This window comes from Rhea pennata, chromosome 2 (assembly GCF_028389875.1).
Source record: "Rhea pennata isolate bPtePen1 chromosome 2, bPtePen1.pri, whole genome shotgun sequence".
NCBI classification, from domain to species: Eukaryota; Metazoa; Chordata; class Aves; order Rheiformes; family Rheidae; genus Rhea; species Rhea pennata.
This window is the reverse complement of record NC_084664.1, coordinates 124,098,094-124,121,036: the sequence shown is the minus strand read 5'-3', so window position 1 is coordinate 124,121,036 and position 22,943 is coordinate 124,098,094. Positions and strand designations below refer to the sequence as shown.

Sequence of the window (22,943 nt, the reverse complement as noted above, 5' to 3'; positions counted from 1 at the left end):
AAAACCACAAACATTGAATTCTAGCAGCAATATGATTCCTCCAATAGAGAAGGGTGTTGCTTTGAAGCTACATTGGTGCTTTGTAGCTTTGCAGGTAGCTGTTTCTAGGCTGGTGTTTTTAGCAAAAGGGAACAAGAAGGAAAGATGGAGAATGAACCCACAAAGCCGAAGTTTCTTTTTAATGAAGAGATTTAAATCAGGTAAAGGGAATTGGTACAATTCAAGCCGAAAAGTCAGACTCACAGTTTATCTGACCAAGTAGCTCATGGCCTTCAGGATTAGAAAAGTCACAAGTCACAGACAGACACAGTCTAACATTGTCCTGCAAATGGATATAGACGGAACAAATTTCAGCTCCTTGGCGACAACTATTTCAGTATTTCCATTGCCGGCAATGGATGTTATATCTTAGGAAAATCTGACTCCTGGTGGAAGAGGATTAAAAGACTTAAGTATATAGATCAGGATATGAATATTTCGTGCTCAATCTCTCGAAAATATTCCCAATTTCTAAAAATAAAGATGATGATAATTTCCTTTATTTTTGGATGAGACAAAAACTATTCGGTACCTAGATTCCAGTTTAAGTCATATCTTAAAATATATTTGTGTTCTCTATATACTTCTTTATGGAATGAATCTGTAATTCATTTTTCAATACTCTAAAAGCATGTTAATATGTTAACATTAAAAGAGAAAACAGGAGATATCAAGAGACTCCTCTTCACTTATTTGTTTTACCTGTGTTTGCTTAGTGGGGGGAAAGAAATCAAATTTTTCATAGAGTAGCTGAGAAATAAGAAGGTACAGAAACAGCTGAAAAAGAACAAAACCCAGTTCCTATTGACACTTGACATCCATGCTTTTGGTCTTGACAAATTTATCTAAAAAATCCATTATCTACATATTTATATCCAACGCATTGATAAGGCACTGCACAATATTTTGTGCACACGTGGCCTCATTCTTCACCAAGGCATTACTATCTTTCAATAGCATTTACCTTAACAATATGTAAAAGAATCATTCATTATTACAAATTTACACAAAAAATTCTTCCTGTACATGATTGTCTCAGTGATGTACCTATTACTTTAAATTAGACATATTTTAAACTACTCTGTAATGTGCTAAAATCAAAAGTAGTTGCTGTATCATAAGGCAAAGGCTTATAATAGCCTTTAATCCTATTGTACATATCCTCAGTTATATGATGCCAAAATATAGTCTGTTCATAAATAAGTAAAGATGTACAGAGTACCCTGGGTATGAGAAACCAAAAAGTAAACTTTCTTTACAAGAAAATTACTCCACTGGTATTTTGAAAATCTCAGTCTTCATTGTGCAATCAAAGTTTGCTATGTTGAAGAAATGGTGTGTGTCACATTGAAGAGTCTAAGAACTACAGGGTATTTGCAGGTCCTTTTATTCTTCACAGGTATGAACCTTTTACTTCCTTTCCGTTCGTTTCTACTTTTTTTTGGTAGCAAGTATGCTGAAGATGAGTTGTTCGAACATTTGCATGGCTTATTTTCATTGGACTCACAGTACCGGACTCAACAGCTGTTCTGAAGAAAAAGACGTGCTCCTCCGTTTACTGAAAGGGCAAGGGTTAAGACCAATTGCAGCTGTACGTCAACACGTTGAAATCACAAAGTTCTGCAGTCCAACGCTGACACAAGACACAGGCACACCGTCTGCGGGCGCAAGGAGGTTCTGGGGTTTCAAAGTGCTGCTGAGCTGCTACAAGTACTCCAGTTCCAAGGCATGATGAAGGGCCATAAGGTCAGAGTGGCTCGAGATCCTCCAGAATGGCATAGCATGCTGTGAACAGCACAGACAAAATGTAAAAATAACTCCAAGCACTCTGGTATTTAGACCCACCCATTGTCTTTTGCAAGAATAAGGTGATACTGCAAGGAGAATGCAAGAGTCAGGGCTCTTAGAAGTACTAGCCCTTCCCATTTCTCTCTCGGTTGTCTATAAATTCTCAATAACAGCAAATCTACCTAACAACAAGAACAACAACAAACATGTTAGGCGATCTTAAGGAAGGGAGGGTTTTCTCATCTCTTTTTCAGAAAAGGATTTCAGCACAGTGCAGAAGAAAATATTATTTCTAGAAATAAATTAAGGAAAAAAGTCTATGCATGAAGCACGCGGGAAGCTTGAAGAAGGGAATGACACTTGGTTAAAAATAAAAACAGAGGAAATGAAAGTATTACTTAGTACCAAAATCCATTTATTCTTTGTGGAACTATCCCTGGCAGGTGAGTTAAGAACATACCAGTGATGATTCAAAATAGCTCATATGTTGCTCACATCACTTGGAAAGGAATTTTATCCCAGTGGTTTGTATTATAATGGTCATTGTTAGCACTGATCTTAAAACAACTTTCCAGATGGGAGAATTTTAAAACAAATTCATATTTTTTTCCTATTAGCTGTAATAAGATCTCAGTCTGCAGCACAAATATGTTTGCAAAGAATCTGAATAAACCAAAGACATAAATACCAGGAAAATGCACACATTACCTCATCCATGAAGGGTAAAAAGCTGATTAAGAATGCTCACTATCTTTATATTGCAAAACAGAGATCATAGTATCAGCAAAAACTTTTTCATAAGTAAAAGAAGATAATCATCAACATTCTGGAAAATATTCTACTGGTCTCATGGGAAAATAGTTGCAATGCAACAGTATTCTGAAGGCTAAACTTGATCATACTTGCTATGATCACTAACTCAGCTTGTGTCTGGCATCTTTAGGATGCAAACCACGAGCAGTTCACTGTCACAATAGCTTCTGAGATCCTCAAGCATTTTATCTACAATTTCTTAGATAGGCCTCTTTCATCCTGCTTTAGCAGCTCTGGAAAAATTCCTAAATCTACTAAATAAGTGGTAAAACTCCCTTTCTTCCAATTATCATTTCTATGCTGACCTCCTTTTTTTCATCCATATCATCATTCCAAAAATTTAAATTAGAGAATAATATTGAAAACTAACAGGATCAAATGTGAAATCAACACCAATGTGAAACCTTCTGTTCCCAGATGTGTGTTTTACTGTAAATGCTTACAAATTACTTCATGTGAGAAGACAAACTCCTTGGCACAGTGCCTATGATAAATTTGTCTTTAGAAGTTCAGGTAAACCACAGGCAATGTATGAATACTAATTATTTTTCGGTTGCTTCAACCGGGTAACAATGAGATGATTAACTGAGCTGGACTTAAGGAATAAAGCAGAGATTTTAAAAAGAAATATAACCAGGTAAGAAGGCAAGTCTCTCTAAAGTCAAATGGCAACTGTTAAGGAACAATCAACCTTGTGTGAGATAGTAGAGATGATACTGAAAAATTAACATAAATTAGCAAGATCTTGCCAAAGAGTGGTACATGATCAGCGATGGAGCACTAGAAGCAAACTGAAAAAGGCACACCAAATATAGGACAGAATATGGGTTAACAGAGGCATTTGCAAGTCCTGTTGCATAGCAAGAGTGGATTGTAGTGTTAAAGAGGTGGTACTGTCCCACTGTCCTCAGTATGCACATTTTAGTGTTTCCACCTCGGAATAGTTCTAATCTGCTATCATGGAAAAATGCCCATTAGCAGTTGAAGTGCATCTGTGAGCACCTGGACTATACATTCTGAGTTAGCTATGTGGATGCATCAGCAGATCTCCATATTCAGATAATGCCTTCAGAGCAAAGAATCTCCATCAAGAAGAAAACAAAACGACCCACAACGAAACACTACCGGAACAGTTGCTGATTTGTTTGTTTTTTTTTTGTTTGTTTGTTTGTTTGTTTGTTAATTCCAAAGTGTCTTAAAGCCTTGAGAAATAGCTAACTGAATCTCAGCATGAAAGACAATGGGGGGGCCACAGCTGCTTCCAGGAGAACTGAATATTATCTTCCTCAGGGGAAAAATAATAATTCAGAGAAAAGAGAGATGGTATTGGAGAAAATCATAGAATGGTAAGGTTGGAAGGGACCTCCGGAGACCATCTAGTCCAACCGTCAGTGTAGCCCATACGGGGATCAAACCCACCACCCCGGCATTAGCAGCACCACGCTCTAATCAACTGAGACAAACCATGTTACTCCTTTTCTTAAGAAAGAAGTGTTAAAAAGTCAGCTATGCCATCTACTATGTCTGTGTCTTGGTTGAGACTTCCATTGTGTTGTTTCTGTGCTCTGCCAGTGACAGAGACTTTGTGCAATTAGCTCATCAGGTTACATACCCATTGCCCAGTCTTTCCTGTAACACTGTGCAGATAGTCTGTCCTCTCCAGTTTGTCAAGCCAGATACCACTGCTTTCCAGTGTAAATCTTTCCTAAATATTCATTTCTTGCTTCATGTTCAGGAAATGAACCAACACTAGCAAAAAGAAATAAAAATTCCTATTTGTGATGTTGTGATCTTATATTTAGGCCATGAGATCTTCCTGGCAGATGTTTGTAACATCTGATAGGGGTATTTTACCAAAGACAATATGGACTTGCTGGTGCTTGCTGCAAGTTTGTGCAGTGCTTACTAGGCTGCCTGCCCATAGCTGGTGCTGGTCAGTAATGCCGCACCTCTTTCTTCTGTGGCTACAGTTTCCCTCTTCTTTCACAAGCCCACTGCTAGATAGCACTGAGCTGTTCTCCCTGCTACCGATCATAACTCTCTGTTTCCCATGGTGAGCTTGGTACCTGCCTGAATCACTGCGTCAGAGATATAAGTAACATATGTAAGATATGGCACAGTGAAGAGCCTGGTGGACGTCAGCCTTTGAGTAATGTCTACATAGAAGCCAAGAGTCAATGACATGGAAAATGAGGTCATCCATCTCATTAATGAATAGGGAGAACCGCAGTGGTAAATTCTTGGCTTGCAGCTCCCACTCCATGCAGCTCCTGCATTATGCTGCTTCCCTAGTAACAGCCTCAGCATCACAGAGAGTACACATCAGGCATCGCGGGTGCTTACAGCACCTGATTGATTTAACAGAAGGTTAAGCTTCTGCTAAATCAAATCACAGTGACTCTTGTTAGATGTCCATATGCAATATCAGTTTTGGATTAGTCTCAGCTGTTTATGGTCAGGTTTTAACCCAAAACTTTATGTGGACATTGTTTTGGCTATAGCTTTCATATTCACTTAAATGTCCTTTGCTTTATTTTATCTGTCTATGAAACGAGTACACCTCCATTTACTTAAAGGAGTGAGGTTTGGATGATTGGGCCTGGGGAGTCTCATGAAAAAAAAAAAAAAAAGGCTGCCTAAATCTTAAGATTACAACTATTTTCAGTTCTGCTGCATACAGGTCAAAGGGCCAATGCTACACTCCCAGCAAACAAAACATTCTGGGAATGCAGTTGCTGCAAGCAAATTGGAATCTGCACGAGAGCTCTGTGCACAGGTCTCTGGCGGCCAAATCAGATCTGTATCAGTCTGATCCTACGGCACAACTGCACAGCTAACAGGAGGGGAAACAAACTTGATACATATCTATATATATCTATGTGTGTGTGCGCGCACATGTATGTCTACATGTATTTGTGTATATTTTGCATGTACAAAGATTTTCACCTTAAGATAACAGAAATGACTGTACAAAAAATTGCACATTATTCCTGTTTTAGCAAGTCTTGTCAAAAGTGACAGCACAGCCCTGAGATAGCGGCCCTTTTTCTCACCAGATGACCAGGCAGGAAGAGTTTCTTTTGACAGGTATTTACTCAATATTGCCTTTAGAAAGTTGCCCCTGCCAACACTTACCACACATCTGATGATACACAACAGGTGCCTTCTATTCTGAGCACACTGAAAAATAGTAATATCTCACTCACTACTGTGTGAGGATGGATGACAAATGCTAACTGCTAATGATGTACAGTGTGACTGGATGCACTAGCATATAATGAAAACATGAACAAATTTTTCTTATTGCTTACTGGAGGAATGTATATCTAGACTGGTGGTAAAACAACAATTTTCTTCACGATTTTAATATTGTCCAGGTAGACCTGGAGTGAATTAAAAACACGAATTGTTTTGCAGATGATTAACAACACATGATGCTTGATAAGAAGTACATTTATGAACTGTTTAACGATCTAATTTTGATGACATTTTGAAATGAAATATGGTGGGAAAAGGTTGAACTTGGTTTTGTTTGGTGTAAAAAACATCAAAAGTTCACGTTTTATTAAATTCTTAAAATCAACAATTATAAAATTATTAAATAATCGTAAAATTACTAAAGTATTTCCTTCCTGAAATAAAAACAATATTATTTTTACAATGTGTATTTACTAAAAGAACAACCCCCCCCCAACTATTTCAAAGAAAATAAAGTGTTTCATTCTTTTGTTTTCTATTCAGTACGCTTGCACACAAAACAAAGCCATTTTTTGACTGGGCAATACTGAAAAGCGCAGACTATCTTCCTTCCCTTAAATAAGCATGTATTTATACAAAAACCTTACTCCTGAGATTTGTAACATATTTGAGTAGAAAACTCATAAGTTTCTGTCACCTTTCCTGGTATTTTTGTTGTATTTCTGCCAGACTTTGCTAGGCAGTCGTCTTTACTTCCTATCGCAAACCTGAACAGCACAGTGTGACTGCGAGCTTTAAAACAGTGGCATATTGGATACCCATTTATATTCTATTTATTACTCCACAAAGATTTATGATTTTTCCTCTCAGTTTCCCTCCACTGGCAGAAAAGCTGCCTGACCGCTGCAGAAACACAGGCAGAAACCGATTTGCCCACGCTCTCCCAAACCACCTGATCTAAAATCCAGCTCCTCGACGTACAGTCCCTCCTCCCTTGTCGCATTTCCCGCGCTCCAAATCCTGAGGCGGACAATCCAAAGTAGAAAAACTCTAGAGAGTTTTTTTCTGCTTTATGAGCTTTTCACAACTTTGCTTCCAAATGTAAACCAAAAAAAAACCCCACCCCTCTAATATCCCCTCTCTAATATTTTGCAGTAAATGACAGTTAAGCAAAGGCGTCGATACCGTGGCTTGTCCCACGTTGCATGAAACATAAGAGTGTGCAGTTTCCTCTGAATATTGTGTTTATTTTCATCGAAAGAGGCACTATTTTTCTTTACAGAAAAAAGTCCAGCCTCAGAATAATTCTGAAAGGAGCATAATCTTTTAAATTGTATCAATAAATCTATGTTATCAAGTTTTCACAGTAAGAACAGTAATACTAAAGAATCCCAGTGAATAATGGACATAAATGAAAATCTTGTTTAATGATGAAGCAACTGGCTGAATTGTTGGTAAATTATTTTTAATAACAAACCTTAACTTTCCTACTTCCCAACCTAGAAGTTCAGCACTTTTCACTAAATGAAAATAAGAGTAAAAACCTCACAAATGAAATAGGCTTGAATGCATATGCTCACTTAAACAATATTCATCATGTAGTTTGTATGTAATCAATGAAGTGATACTTAAACATGAAAAAATACAGGAAGTATATAATAAAATATACTATGTACTAGGTAGTGTAAACGAATCTACACAAACTAGGGGCTTCACTGCACACCAAACCCCTTTAGCGAGGTGCTGTATCGGGGACAGCATAAAAGCGACTCTCACAAAGAACAGCTTACGCCTAGGAAGGAGCGAAGGAAAGAAGCAGCTACAATGTTAAGCGGATAAGCAAGGCAGCAGGGTACTTTTATGGGCTGTTGTATCAGTTTGCGTTGATGGGTTTGGGATTGTTTTGTGGGAGGAAATCCTTTATTTTGCTGGTACACTCCCCGGAGAAGGCCTAGGCTTTTACCATACTCTGACAGAGTGATACCATTTATTCGCTGGGCAGCGCGCGTGTCTCTGTACCGAAGCACAGTCCACACCAGCATGCATTCCCATGCTTGCTCCTCCTAGCATTGCTAAAACTCTCTGACGAGTAGACAGCAAATAAGGCTTAATATGAATTGGGAGCAGCTTCTGGTACAGCATGGCAGTGGGCGGTTCTTCCTCTCGCATTGCCTGAAGGCCAAAAATTGAAGGCAAATCTTACTTTTGGAGTAAGGTGGAGTAAGAAGCAGGACGAGACCCACAGAAGCATTTTCCTTAATCAGATTAATAGTTTCTGCAGAAAGTATACTTCTGCAGGACTGCTAGTACACTTATTGACTTCTCTGGCATTACTGTAGCAGATAATTTAATCCAGAGCACCTAACGTTCTTTAAATCTGAAAATTCCTTCCACTAAGAAAGAATATACAGAAGTCATGGCACAAAGGAACTTTCTATACTGCTACTTCTCTTGGCAACTGGAAAGGCTCTTTTTCTTATGCTTTTCTGAATCATGTTTCCTGTCAAAAAAAGTATTGAATTAGATAATGTTACTGAAAGGGCTACTCCTGCCATTATCATATACAACACTATTCCACCGAGCAACAGAAAAGGAACAAAGAGGAGACTTTTCTCCCCCCCCCCCCATCTTAAATGCAGCTCTTAAAACATAATCATTTGCAGCGGGAAAACATTTCTCTGCGAAGATGAAAGGCATTTCTGAAGGAGAAAGGAGCAAACTGTTCCCGTCAGTCCGCCAAGGGGATGTAGGAAACCGACACTCTCGCAAAGTGCCGAGAGGGGCCGGGAACCCACGCGGAGCCCCGCGGAGGGACAAAAGCCCACGTCGCGCGAAGCGAAACCCGTCAGGGGTGCAAAGCGCCCCGTGGACTGCTTACCTGCACTTCTCCGCTTAGCACGTTACAGGGGAAACAGATACAGTAGTATCATTTTAACGGTAAAAGAGAATGTAAAAGAGAATCTGTGAAAAAGCAATCTGCCTGCAAAACGGAACAAGAACAGAAATGCCTGTTTTCCTACTCGTTTTCCTGTTGTTGAAGCAGGCAAAATTATGCCTCATTTCTTCAAATGAAGACATCTTCTATGCTTCACTTGAGTGGAATAGCAAGTCTAGGACTATTGCCTATTATTTGTCACTGCTTTTTCAGGGGAGTTGTCATTGCTTTTTAAGGAGCTCACTCCACATTGGGGGAAAAAAAAGTCATTTTCTCCTTTTCTCCCAGAGGAATGTGAAAAAAACATTAAAGACATGTTCAAATAGTATCCTCAACTCAGTTAACAGAGACCATGGGGAGTCGACAAGCCATGAGTATTTATGTGACTGCAAAATTCAAATGAGGGAAATTTGAAAGAAAAAGAAAGAAAACTGACAGAAAGAAAACTGACATTTATGTGTAACTAATCCATTCCTACATACCTTTTAAAAGCGCAACTATTTCACACAGTCAAATAGCATAATGTCTTTGATCCAAAGCATCACCATTTTTTGCATACATTCGTAACACCCTGTCTAGTATTTTGGGATGTCAATGAAAATAGAACTATTAATTCTTGGCACAAAAGCCAGGGTCCATTTTTCTGGCTCCTTCTTGAACTAAATCAAACATACAGAGCTACCCTAAAGCGTCCTTTGGGGAACAGCAGGGCACATCATTATCTACAGTTTTAAGCAGTCTTCTACCAGATACGACCAAAACATTATATTTCACAAAGCAAAGGTATAAAAATACAATTTCAGTATATACTACCCCATAGCTAAAGAAAGAACATTTTTTCTTTCAGCCTCTTGAAAAAAACTTGAACTGAAAAAGGGCCATTACCTTTTTTGCGCCTTGTTCTTCTTCAACACCATCCCCTATAACAACATACACTACTTTTCTTCCAAATCTTTGAATTATTCGCTCAAAACAACTTTCCTTTCCTGAAAGAAAAAATCAGACTATTCAGGATAGGTAGTGATGGGATACAATTATATCATTTTAAATTTATTTTAGCCTGGACCGCCCCAACACTTCCAATATATAATTAGCACTACTGAGGGAGACGAGAGGGGAGCCTCTCCTGAGGAGGAAGAAGCCCCACTAGTGTGATGATGTATCAAGGCCCACTGCAGCTTTACTGCTGCTAGAGCACCTAGCAGGTAACCTTAAAATCTGCTTAGAAGGTCCTTTAATACACACGTCCTTTAATATTAGAGTATTAAGTACAGTATCAACTTTCTTGTCTCCCTTACTAATCTGAGACAGGTTTCAGAGGGAATTTCCATACCAGGAGAATTCCCTACTGGCTACTTACAGTCAGGATCCTAAACAGAGCAAATTGATTGAATCTGAGTAGAAATTCTAGCTTTTTCTCTACAACCTGTGACAAGATTAATCACAGCTCCTGAAACAGTAGTATCCTGTCTTAGAAGGTCACCAAAAAGATTTAGATTTAAATGCCTGTAATCCAATACACGGACAATGTCCTTGATCCTGCACTGGGATCCATTAACATGGCTCATTACTTCCTTGCATAGACCTAGCAAAATGAATCCCAATACTTTTAACTCTACACATAGTTTCAGGTGCTGATACCAGGAATCCAGAAAGGATATATATGCTTACAGTAAAATTATCTTAAATGTTCCCATTCTGAAAGATTTCTTCAGTCTGCTTATAATACATGCCTACACGTGTGTCTACTGTATGTCTAAAGTATCCAGAAGGAAAAATAGTATTTCAGACAGAAGTTATTCTACTACAGGACTAAGCCAGCTCAAGAACAAATAGGCTAGAAATTAGAAAAAGGTTTCCATCCAACAGAGGAACTAAACTATTCAAGAATACCCTTTCATAGTAGTACAAGACACAAGAAATGTCCAACATTAACTAGGCTAAGATAGTGCTTGAAAATTATAAATCTTTTCATGTTACAAAAATCTCACGATTACATACAACAGTCCGTGACTAAACTCAGAATTCCAAAAATAACCTTCTCTTCTAAAAAGTCACAAATGAACATCTATTAAAAAATGTTTTAATTAAAATGTGTATCTAAAGTATTATAATTCAAGGTTTCATTTAAAGTTCCTGCAAACAGTACAGTAATGTTTCTATCTAGGAAATAGTTTTAAATCTTTTATGGTAATGCTTTCAGATTTCTACATAAAATTCTCAACCAAGTTTTTTAAGAGTAAAAACAAACAAAAATAACCCACCATTTTTTCTTGGCCATTTGAGCTTCCTGTATTACAGATATTTAAGAACACATAAAAAATGTTTTCATGTAGCCCACAATTTTGAGGGAATCTGAGACAGAACAGATATGTCATAATCACATTAAAAACTAAAAGCACCCTTGCCATATGGTACTATGTACTTCTACATGCTCAAAATAACATCTTTAATAACATACTGAACCAGAAAACAGAAATAAACATTTGCCTGGCTGAAGCTTATTATATTCAATATATATGCTTGAATTTAAATTTAAATTTAAATTTAAATTACCCTTTGCAGCAAAACATTCTTGCTTCTGGTAAATTATTTATCAAAATTTGCTTCGTAGCATATGAAAATGAATGCAGTCAGCGCTTACCATTACAGAATTTCCTCAGTTAATCTAGGATTACTTGAATGTTCTGAGTTTACAGCCAATTAAAAATCATCTGAACTGCTACACAGTCTCACAGTTCTGAGAAATGATGTCAAAAAGCTATTGTACTGCATCCTACCAGCGGCTGCTTCAGTGTTTCTAGAGCTATACGAAGTCTTTTGTGCTGGATCATGACATACATTTGTAAAGCAGATTTAGGATGCCTCAGCATGAAAAATGTTTCATGAGATCAGTTGTTTTTACTCCTTATGTGCTACAGTGAATGTATGTTAAGAAATAAATATAGGCTACTACAGCATTTTTTTTTAGAATTATATCTTCAAATATATCACATTATACAAATAGCTCACCTATTTTAGTTGCACTGTAAATATTCTCTATGGGAAATACAACACCTAATCCATACAACAGGACTTTTGCCAGAGCTGGAATAAGTTGAGTAGTTGTCACAAGAATGTTCACACAATTTGTCCTGTGGAACAGAAAACACAAACATCCTTTTTTTAACAAAACACAATGAGGAACACCATAGCCTTCCCATCAGAAACCCTCACCATTACTATCGCCACACTTTCTTTGCAAAGAAGTTGTTTTCCCTCACTTGAGAGGATAGCAAGGCACACAGTGGCAAGGTCAGACCAGAACAGGGAACAAGGAGAAGGTTCTCCGGTCTCAACATTTTGTCCGCCAGGCCTGGCAGCCTCCTCTAAAACATCAGCAGATGTTTGAAAGTTTCATATCTTGTCCTTACTCCTGGTACTCACCTCGAATGAATAAGTGTGAGTGCTTTCAGTGCAAGCGTCAACCAGGAATCCGTCAAAGCTTCAATTTCTGCTCTTAGCTGTAACCAGGCCTCTCTCTTGGCAGGACCCAGAAGACCTGTGGAATAGATAAGGGCATGTCTGCACTGAAATTAAGTAACGTTCTGTCATTTTCCTTTGCTTTCAGAGAGAATTTTCCACATAGTGTAAGCTAAACAGCTCACAAAAGAAACATTACCATATTACAAAAGGAGTAGAAAACAAGAGAAAAGTTATTCCTTTTTAACTCTTTCTCAGTTGTCTTCATTATATACTTCATAGTCACTTGCCTCCAACGTTATTTTTGTAGGTGTTATATATTTCTTTTACTCGTCTGTAGCGGAAAGCCAATTTTCTCATCCAGTCCACTCCTCCACGCACACCCGTTGCTAGGCACAAATTAGCACTGGTAGCTGCTGCAGGAAAGCCATCTGTTCCGAAGTTATAGGTGCTATTTGGATATAAGAAAGCCCCCAAATTAACAAAACATAGCAGGCAAAGTTCAACCATGAACAATTCACAGCTCAGTTGCAAAGGCAGAGATGAAAGGCCAATGGGCTACTGTAAAGATTTACAACAGTTTACCACTTTCCCAGGAAAACACTTGAAAAGCAACATTTTGTCTTGTTCAGCTCTGCTGTACCTTAAATCTTGACCGTTGTCGTCTGAAGACACGTCATCAATGTGAACCTGGTCGCATTCCTGAGGTGACAGAAAGACGTTGTGATTCTCTTTATCTTGCAAAACTTAAAAACAAGCTAAAAAAATGAACAATCTGCTCATCAGGACTATTTTTAATTGTGTAAATCAGTAGATGGCAGTCTTGTTAAAACAACTATTTTACCTATTCCTTATGCTCATTTCTTAGAATAAAAGCATATTATCAGTAACAACTACTGTTAAGTAGCTTTCCAAAAACACGTTTTTGTGTTTAGAAAGGAAAGTGGTTAAAAACAATTAGCATATGTGTTCCATAAACGTTCTTGTAGCCTTTCAGGTACCTTAAAACATCATGCTGCTCGAAGCTGATTCAGTCAGTGCATAAGTGTAACTGAAACCAGACATTTTGGTAAATGTAACATATTAGAAAAATTAAACCTGATGCTAACCGCCAATGAAATTATGACCTCTGATTGCTGTTGAGCCACACACCAACACAGCCTGAGGCCAGTTTTTCAGAGGAGTGCAGACAAAAAATCTGTTCCTAGTTTGCCATTCATTTGAGAGTTGTGAGTTTCCTTCTCTCTCTTTGGTCTCAGTGCATGAAAGCAGCATGAAAAGATGAAGAAAATCTGAAATATCCAAATCAAATTGTCTTTCTTCAATGACTTGTACACAAACTAACATGGCACATTTATAATAAGCTTCATCTGCCACTAAATTAAAAATTGTAACACATACTGTTTGTCCATTAAAAACCATTAGAACATTACTACTAACAATTTGACATTTGGCAGGAAAACAAACAAACTTGTGGCACTATAGATCAATCTCAATCCAATCCTTGAAACAACAATGGACTGCAATTATTTTAATAATTTCCTCTTCTCTCTCCTAATGTGAAATCTTATAACAAATATGGGGTATTTTAAAAATGAAAATATTGGAATCCTTTATTTTTGTGTTACTGCTTTCCCCTGAACAAATTTTTTTCTCTCTATGGATTTGTGAGGAAGGGAGGGAAGATAGACGTGGAAAGAAACTCAAACCAGCTGTTCCCTAACAGAATTAAAATCATGACCCTCAACCCCTTTTCTAAAACATCTATTTTCCAGCCAACCCTCTCCCAGCAAGCAGCAAGCTCCAAGGAGGAAAAGACTTTGACCCTGTAACCTTCTCCTCCTCTCCTGAGGTCAACAACCTCAGATAAGAAAAAAGCAGAAGTCTATTTGGCCTCACATGATGGTTGTGGATTCTAGATTTTTAAAAACATTGGTCTATGAAAAATACCTCAGGAGCTTTTCAAACTTTTTTTTGGAAGAACAAAGGGTGGTCTTTTGATCATGTCCTTATTCTTACTGTAATACATACTGTTTTGTATTTCATATAGCGGTAGTTTGCATTAAAGAGAGAGAAAGGAAAGATACTCAACTAGGATAGGAAAGACCAACAATTAGGATATGTAAGACTGCTATATTTGCTCATATTCAACCATCATCAAGTGAATTTCCTTCTCAGGCAGAAAGAATGGATTAGATGCACAGACAGAGCTGCAACTACAAATGGGAATGTATTAAGGGCTTGAAAATCAACTTGGCTAAGAAAAGCAGGAAGCTTCTTCAGCAAGTTATCAAATTTATAGAAATTAAGTTTTTTTTTGAAACCAAAAGGAAATTCCCAATCTATATGTAGGAAAAGTTAATGATTCAAATATGAACTGAGAATAAGTTAATGAGGTCACATCTTCCTAAGCCTGCAAGTTTCCCATTTTGGTGTCTCTCCTAGTGCTCAGTGATTTCTCTAAGTCTGCAAGGGTAGAAAACTTAATCTTGGGTTGTCACCATACCAATGAAAATTATCAAGTCGATAGCTTCCTCTCCCAGCTTGGAATGATGAATGACAACTGGAACAAGTTGTTACAGAAAAGGATTCAAAACTAAAATTGGGGAAAGAGACAGTTTTTGTAGTAGTCACAAAAATAAGGAATAGACGGAATAGAAGATCATCTTCTCACAGGAGATCCTGAAAGAAGGAGGAACCCTAAAAATGTCCTAATTTAACTCGCTTGGGCAAAAGGTGGAAACAGGGAGGAGGAAACTGCTGTGTCTTTGATCCCACAATTTGAGAGGGTCAGAGGACTTGTAACTTTAATTTAAACATGCAAGGTCTTGGGACCATCACAACCCTGGGACATCGTAAGCCTTTTTCCCTTTTGTCTAACCACACTCATTTTCCACCTGCTTGTTAGGTAGAAAGTGAGAACTGAAAGGATACATTTGAAATAGCAATTACAGTGTTGAAAGAGAGAGGGATTTTGGAGAGAAAAATGCAGAAGAGAGATCAAAGACTAAAAATTGGTGGGATAATCGTAGAGAAACTGTGTCAAGAAAGAAAGTGAAGTGAAGAAAAGGTCATGAACATCACAAATTTCAGGCGAAATACTGAATACAGTGGAAAAGGATACTGTAATCTTTTGGCAGGAATGAAAGAAGAAAAAAAGAGTCAAGTCAGGAAGGGAAAGAAGAAAAGTAAAAGCACAAGAAAAACACATTATAATTTGGAAAGGATTAAAGACAAATGTGATTGACAGTACATTACAACTAAAGGAAGGTCACAAACAGTGCACAACTGTTTTGTTCCTCTTGAGTGGCAGGACATGGCTTTGAGGCTAAACGTGAGACTCAAGTGCCAGGTATTTTTCACACTGTCTAGCTGACTTGGACTCTCCCTAGGAGAGTGATAGGTGTGCTTTTCAATCCCTGAACACAGGAAGCAAATACATTCATTTAGCAATTGCTCTTCTAACAGTGAAGTTATTTAGCAGTAACTCTTTTCAAAGAAGTCAATTACCTGCCCACTGTTAATTGATTGATAACAACTTTCTATTTGAATCCCTTGTGTTTATTTTCACCTGTTTGCTTTGCAGGGGCATTTTGTTCAAAGGCAGAGGCAACTATCTGAGGCACTGTTCAGTGTCTTGATTACTTGTAAGCAAGCATCAACAAGTTGAAACTTTTTAAAACACTGCTTTACTCAATGTGCATCATAATCAGGGATATGCTAAAATGAAGCTTGACACCAAATGATAACTAAAATATGCCCTCTCAACCAATATATTTTCGCAAAAGTGTATTTTAACAAAAATACAAAGACTTAGAAAATCCTCCAGTACTTCTCCCAAAAGCTTCTGTGACTGGGATTTAAGTTAGAGATAAACAACTATTCAGGAAAAAATCGGTTTGTCTGTAGGTTTACCTTTTCAATCCTTTATTTGGGACTTGCTCATAAGATTTTCATAGGAAATACAGTATTAGTATTGTCCCCCTAATTTCTTTGGCAAAGTGATATCTGAAATTAATATTGAAAGTTCCTTTAGAAACACTATAAAAATATGCTATTTATGCAGATGCATTTTATTATGATTGAATCAGTTTAGCAGTCAGATGTAAAGCAGCACATTAAAATTGTTCGACTCTCTTTTGAAATAGGTTGAATCGGCAAGTGAGGAGCAAAATAGCCTGCGGCTTATGTACAAAGATTACACAGCAAGCTGTGTTTTGCTCCTAAAGGTGTTGACCCTGCAACTTCAGTGCATCTAGTTTGAAATCTTCAGGAGGAACAAGTGATGACATGTCTGCACTAAAGGTTTGGATTTCAATCAGACAGGCTGAGATGCAACTCTGCAACGTGAGCATAATCATGGAAAAGCAAAATGCCCTTGGTACAGTTTGGGATCACACTCTCAGAAGTGCAAGGGATACTGAGAGCCTAAACCTTATTCTTATACGGGTCCTAAATTGCACTGATTTTAATGAAACCGTCTCTGATGGGCTTAACTCACACTTGAAAATGGGATTTGGGCTCTTAAAAGAACGTTTATTCAGAGATTTTAAAAGACGTTATTCATGGTGTCATGTGCACTTTGTGTAGATGAGGGGCAAATACAAGACAGGACACCTGTGTTCACAGGGGGTAATTTAGCTAGTCCGGGGAAGTGAGGCTGCTCTGACACCCCCCATCAACAGACTCAGGAGCCCGAGCTGGAGTCTCACTCTCAAGTCTCCTGCCCAGAGAAGTTCATTTCCCTACAGTTATGACAGCAGAAATCAGAGAAACCAGCAGCCATAGATTAAAATTTAGCACGAGTAAATAACATCCTAGGCAGTCAAGAAGGCTACTGCTATACGTTTACTCAGCATTGCAACTGTGCCCCAAGAGACAGATATATTCGCATAATATACACATATATATACATATATATATCTGCATATAGTACACATCCCCAGGCCTCAGATGTGTATTCCCCTGCCTCCCTCACAACAGAGGCCAGCAACCGTGGGGCAAGTCAGTCAGAAACTGGGATGGGCTCGTTTTCTCGCCTGCTCTTCTGCCAGATCCGCACGCTACACTGAGCACCACTGTGGGAAAAGGCAGGTGCGCGGCTGGGCGGTGGGAGCAGGACTGCCCCTCGCTGCAGCAGCCTGTGCTCACGCTGCACCCTCAGAGAGCCACGTTAAGTAAGTACAAGCTGTGAGCTGGGGAGCTTTGTTCAAAAAAGGCTGCATGGAAAAACTACATTTTAAGAAGGAGCTTGGGGCAGAGATAAAATTCATTTTCTGCAAAGGGAGAGAGCAGGACTTTTCAGCACAGGAATGGCAACACAAAAGAATGAAAGCCACAAAAAGTAGGCTATAAAAGCTTTTAGGAGGGAGGCTTGAATAAAAGCTATCGTCACATGAGAGAAGGGAGAGTTTTCCTATACATCTTCAAAATAAAATTGTGGATGAGGAGAAGACTGTAGGTAGAGAAGGGATCTGAAAACATCAGCAGCATGCTCAAATCAGCTGAAAAGAGATATGATGTTAGCAGTGGTCTAGGGCGGTCTATGGACGTATTGATTAGTCTAGAGGAAAAAGAGAGTGTTGGTACACGTAACTTAGCAAATCTACCTATAGTATTTTAAGAAGTTAGAGTCCATGCTGTCTTTCTGCTGGGACTTCCTGTGCTCTCAGAAAATCTGGTTGCATGGGACCATCCACTTGCGTCCCTCAGCTGCTTCAATGCCACAGTTGATAGCTTTACTTGAAATACGTCTGCAGCAGTTAAAATTAAACCAATAGACTTTGCACTTAATGATAGAGATTTGCCTTTCTATTTCCTTCCATCAGCTCTGCTTTGGGGCTTGAACCAACAAGAGATATGTGCCTGCAGGAGCTCCTTAAACCACTGCAATCATTTGCTAAGTGAAAATATGTCTCCAGTGCAATGCAGTAAGCCAAACAAAAACAACAATCCAAAAATGCATGAATAGATGAATCTGGCATAAGACTTGTACATGGAAAGCTTGTGTCTTCTCCCTCTTCCATTCCCAAAGCATTTGCTAACTCCTTCCTGCTAACTTCTCCTCCTTCTCTTTTCTGTTTTGGATGACGGGCCAAAAACTCCCAGAGATGCTCCACAGTCATCATTCATAGCTCTTAAAATGCCTGAACCTATGTAGACTTCTGGACTTATTCCTTTAAACTAACTACAGGCTTTTATAAAGATTCATATGCAAAGCATTAAGTTATGGCAGAAATGTTCGGCAAATATTTATATTACTTTGCTCCTTTGCTACCACCTGTCAAGTTGTGCATTTCTGCCATAATTATGTAAAATATGCCTTACTACTCAATTTACTGTAGGAAAATTAATAATAATAAAAAAGAGACTAAAGCTGTTACAACAGCTTCTCTTATCTGTGCCAATAACACAGGCCAAGTGCAGTGATGTAACGGCTAGTATGCTGATCCTCTGCATTTCTGTGCTAAAAACTAACAAAAATAAACCTAGTAATTCTGCTGTCTTTGAATAAACACTGAGTATAAGATAACTCTGGACAAGTTTGCACATTACAAGAAAGAATAATGTGAATAACATTATGAACATGACCTCAGAGGATGCTGAAGTATTACAGTCCCAAATCTGCTGATTATAGCTAAAATACATTTCCACATTTGCTTAATCTTCTTAATTTACCGTGAGAAAGCTAACACCATGCTGTCAACTAATTGTTTCAATACCTTAGTCTACAAAGTAAAATGAGAGGGGAAAAAAAACAACCCTTCAGAACAAGCTATTTTCATTTTGCCTTTACATCAGTGTGTCCATTGAGACGACCTGGAAGTTAGCCAACTCACAGGAAATGATTGCTGGGATTCTCTGTTCCTCTCATATCTGTCATTATGCAATTATATTCACTGCTTCATTTTCCCTACTGAACAGTAGAGAAATTTGGTCATGTACATGTGAGAACAGATCTGGCATAACAAGTTAAAGCTGCAATCCTTTATAAATGTGATGTATCTGAAAAACCCCTAATTAAAAAAAAATCCTCGAGTGTACACTACTGTGCTTGTTGTGCTGGTTTTTAAGGACAGCAGTACCTCTGTGTATATCTATTCCAGAAGTCAGAAATAAACCCCTTCAGATGAATATCTACTCCACAAATAGTCATCACTTTTATAAACCATCACAACATGTTTCTTTGGTGGACATATGTTCACAGACTGCCATGAGATGTTTTGCCAAGCAACAATTGAATATTCCAAAGCTAGTTTATGAATGCCCATTTTTTGTTATGAGTCTATTGGTTTCTAAATCTTTTTACTTTCAGTTATGATTATTTTTCTGCAAAATAAAAAGCAGATTACTCCAACTCCCTTAGAGCGGAGTAAATTAACTTCACTCTATTCTAAGTTTAGCAAAATAACATGAAAGGATTCTAAGACATTTTTAATTCTAGTTATTAAACTTTATAAGTAAATCTCCACTTTTTACTTGACTAGAAGGACAGCAAAATCTCTAGTATGTGCACACAGGTCAGAAAATGTATATTAAATAGAACAACATGTCTATATCCCATATTTATGCACAGCCTGTGCTAAATGCTCTTCTACTGTACTTGCTAAATATACAAAAAAAAAAACTGCATTACTTTTCAACCAGGGGCAATAAAGGATTAAGTGCTGAACTTCCTAACCCATCATCCTGGAATGCCTGTTAACATACGACACAAATCCATGTGAAAAAGCAGAGACTACGGTTCGCAGGTTCTCAGCACTGGCAGTCAATTGGCAGGACCTGTCATCTCCGTCTAGCCTGCACTTTGTGACCCTAACATTTTCTCTTCTTTCCCACCACAATTATTCTGTGCTGAAGAAAAAGGTACAGATTACCTGTGGGTCAGGCACAGGATATGAAGAACAAAGAGAGTTCTTGAAATCCACTTCATTCTGTCTGACAATTTGTGGACGAACAGTCAAGGAATTAAATCAGGCTGTGAAGGCTTTCAAAACACTCCCATTTTAAACTTTGAATGTAAAGAGAAGCTTATATTCTAAAAACAACAACAACAAAAAAAACCCAAAACTAAAAACCAAAAAATATCCCTTTATATAGAGAACCAAATAAAGAAATAAGAAAAAGATGGAAAACAATATTCTAATCACTCAGGACTGAGGACTGAAATAAGTTAGCAAAGTCATTTTTCACAGTCAATGACTTAGGAGTATTTTACTGCACTGAACACATTTTAGAATGCACAATGGATCCCATTCTTTTCTAATAGAGAAAGTGATTAAAAGCCTATTTTGCTTGCTCACACGAACAAGTGCATTTGGATTAAATATGCTACTCCCAAAATAAGCAGTATTTCTTCCAAAATAAATACAGATCTAATTTTGCAATTTGTGTTCACTGGAGTAGCTACACTAAAATCAGGGTTTACTTTTTCATTTTAGCTGTACCTTGTAATTGGAAGAATCCAATTTAAACTAAAGTTTTATCTAGAGGGTAACTATAATGCATGAGATGGAAAAGACATAAATTCTTACCAGTTTCAGTCCCACAACAGAATAAAATTCTATTTTGCCAGTTTTATCTCTTTAGTACAAGGAAGCAGATACTTTCAGAACTGATATGGTCTCAACTCTTTTCTCACATTACTTAAATAGCGCCAATACATTGAAATCTTTCTATTTTTTACTGAAAAGGAATATCAAACTGTAAAATCACATCTCTAGCATTAGAATGTAGCTTTATTATTCAGGTTCTAATTCAGAGATTCTCCCTAACATCCTGAATATGTTCGTTCCTTTGGAAGTGTTCAGACAATATAAAATTCAAAACTATTTTATTTCTGTAATGTACAGTTTTACTCAGGAAATGATTTAGCATATCTGTCTAACAATCAATTCTTGCTAGAATTCTGATAAAAACAACTTATTAGTCTATACACTTTTTGGGGGTTGGAAAAGGGAAAGAGAGGGTGTTAGAAAAATAATTTTACCAATAGATAGAAATGACAAAAAGCCACTCAAGTTTATCTAAAGAGTCTGTTATCGGTGGAAAGGACAGTATTAAGTTTAAATGTCAAATTCACTTTATTTTAAAAGTTCAGCATGTCAGATAGTAAATACCTTCTTTACAACATGATTCATGTTATCTATGGATATATACTTTTATAAAAAGAAAAAAAAAATCTGTGACTAATGAAATCCAGTGAAAATAAAATATGAATGTGTTTAAAGAAGTAACAAAAGCCATGAACCTGGTCAGTATGTCATGAATTATTCCCAAGTGTACTAAATTGAAAATATACTTTTAAGAACGTATACATTTTGTTGAAACTATATACTAAGGTTTGTTTAGATATATTTAAATTATAAACAATTTAGAAATTAAACTTATGAAATGACTGAACTTTCCAGTGAAGCTTGAAAACAATGTCTCCTATCTCTGGAAATGAGAATATTCTTGTGATTCAATTGGAAACTTTTTACAAGAAGATGTAAACTCTCATTCAGTTCTGTGTGACTGAATTATTCAGGCTTGCTGTGCCTTGGTGCTGTTTGCTCATCTCCAAAACACACGTTTTTAAATGCAAGCTATATTGCTTTGGGCTAGTGAGTCTCCTGTCCTTGTAATTGTCTGCTAATGGGACACAGACTGGGATTAAAATTCTCTCGCTAATCTTTTCAGTACAGACCTTAAAACTTCTGCTCTTCTGTCCAGCTTGAAGAGCTTTGCACAACACTGCATATGCTTCTCCTTCCCTTTCTTTCTCTCCCCAGATGACGTGGGGCAGGTGTGGACCCCTATCAGAAGGGCTCAGTGTCATTCAGCTGAGATTACACCACGGGTGCCCAGCTGAAGCAGAAGGTGGATTTGTGCTTTTCTGAGAACTCTGCAAACGCCATGGCTGCACTGAACATTTTGTGACATGTTACAACTCAGCTGTTTAGAAAAAAGGGAGAAGCAACAGGCAGGTAAATGAAGGGGATGCTGACAGCCTGGCGGGTTCCTGCATATTTCAGCTGAGCGGGGTCTGCACGTAACAGCCACTCCAACCGATTTTCTTTAGAAAGGAAACCATAAAAGGTTTATCTCCGGTGACACCTAATATGAAGGTGCGCATCACTGGGAAACAAGTTACGTGGTTAACATGTTGCATAAGCCCTACAGGAACAATTTTCTCAAGTGAGTTAACAGACTTATCTGTTATTATTCGCAGCTCCAGGACGCATGAACCGCAGCTGCGCTTTGCACACTGGCCAGGCATCGCGCACTTGGGCTGGGCCAAAGCTTTCAGCTTTCAGCACACACACTTCAGCAAAGCCACACTTTCTGCCTGTGAATATACATTTTGTCTTGCTTTTCTCCTCCCTTACCTACAGCTATATGGGCAGTGTAATTTAGTTCCATGTTCATCAAGTGCTCATTTTTATGGTTATATTTATCCACTGAGCCTTTTGCAAGTTGCTCATGGTTGTAGTGTCAAGCAGATGAGAAACTGTTTCCTGTCATTCCCTCATACACATATCAGGGAAAATTCCTCAACAAAACTTCTATTCCCTTTCCTTTTTTTCCTTCATTCCTATAGGGACACTGAGCTGTTCTTGGACTGTTACTGTGGAAAAGCAAATGCTAACAACACTGCTGGAAGGGCTTCCACAACCACTGACTGGTTCATTAGAAAGCAAAATCTGCTATTCTTCATAGGACTTAA

At 37.9% G+C, this 22,943-nt stretch overlaps 1 protein-coding gene across 3 annotated transcripts in view; it reads right to left on the bottom strand.

Moving 5' to 3' along the window:
• Positions 1–1,743: 1,743 nt before the first annotated feature.
• The window catches only part of EYA1 (EYA transcriptional coactivator and phosphatase 1), an 82,810-nt gene continuing 61,610 nt past the window's right edge, over positions 1,744–22,943 (bottom strand). For all 3 annotated transcript variants that reach the window (XM_062568185.1, XM_062568186.1, XM_062568187.1), the window contains 6 exons: positions 12,879–12,937; positions 12,526–12,686; positions 12,200–12,314; positions 11,786–11,907; positions 9,659–9,759; positions 1,744–1,824 (listed from right to left, as the gene is read on the bottom strand). In XM_062568185.1, the coding sequence (XP_062424169.1) occupies positions 1,744–1,824; positions 9,659–9,759; positions 11,786–11,907; positions 12,200–12,314; positions 12,526–12,686; positions 12,879–12,937 (639 nt within the window). The remainder of the gene's footprint in view (positions 1,825–9,658; positions 9,760–11,785; positions 11,908–12,199; positions 12,315–12,525; positions 12,687–12,878; positions 12,938–22,943) is intronic.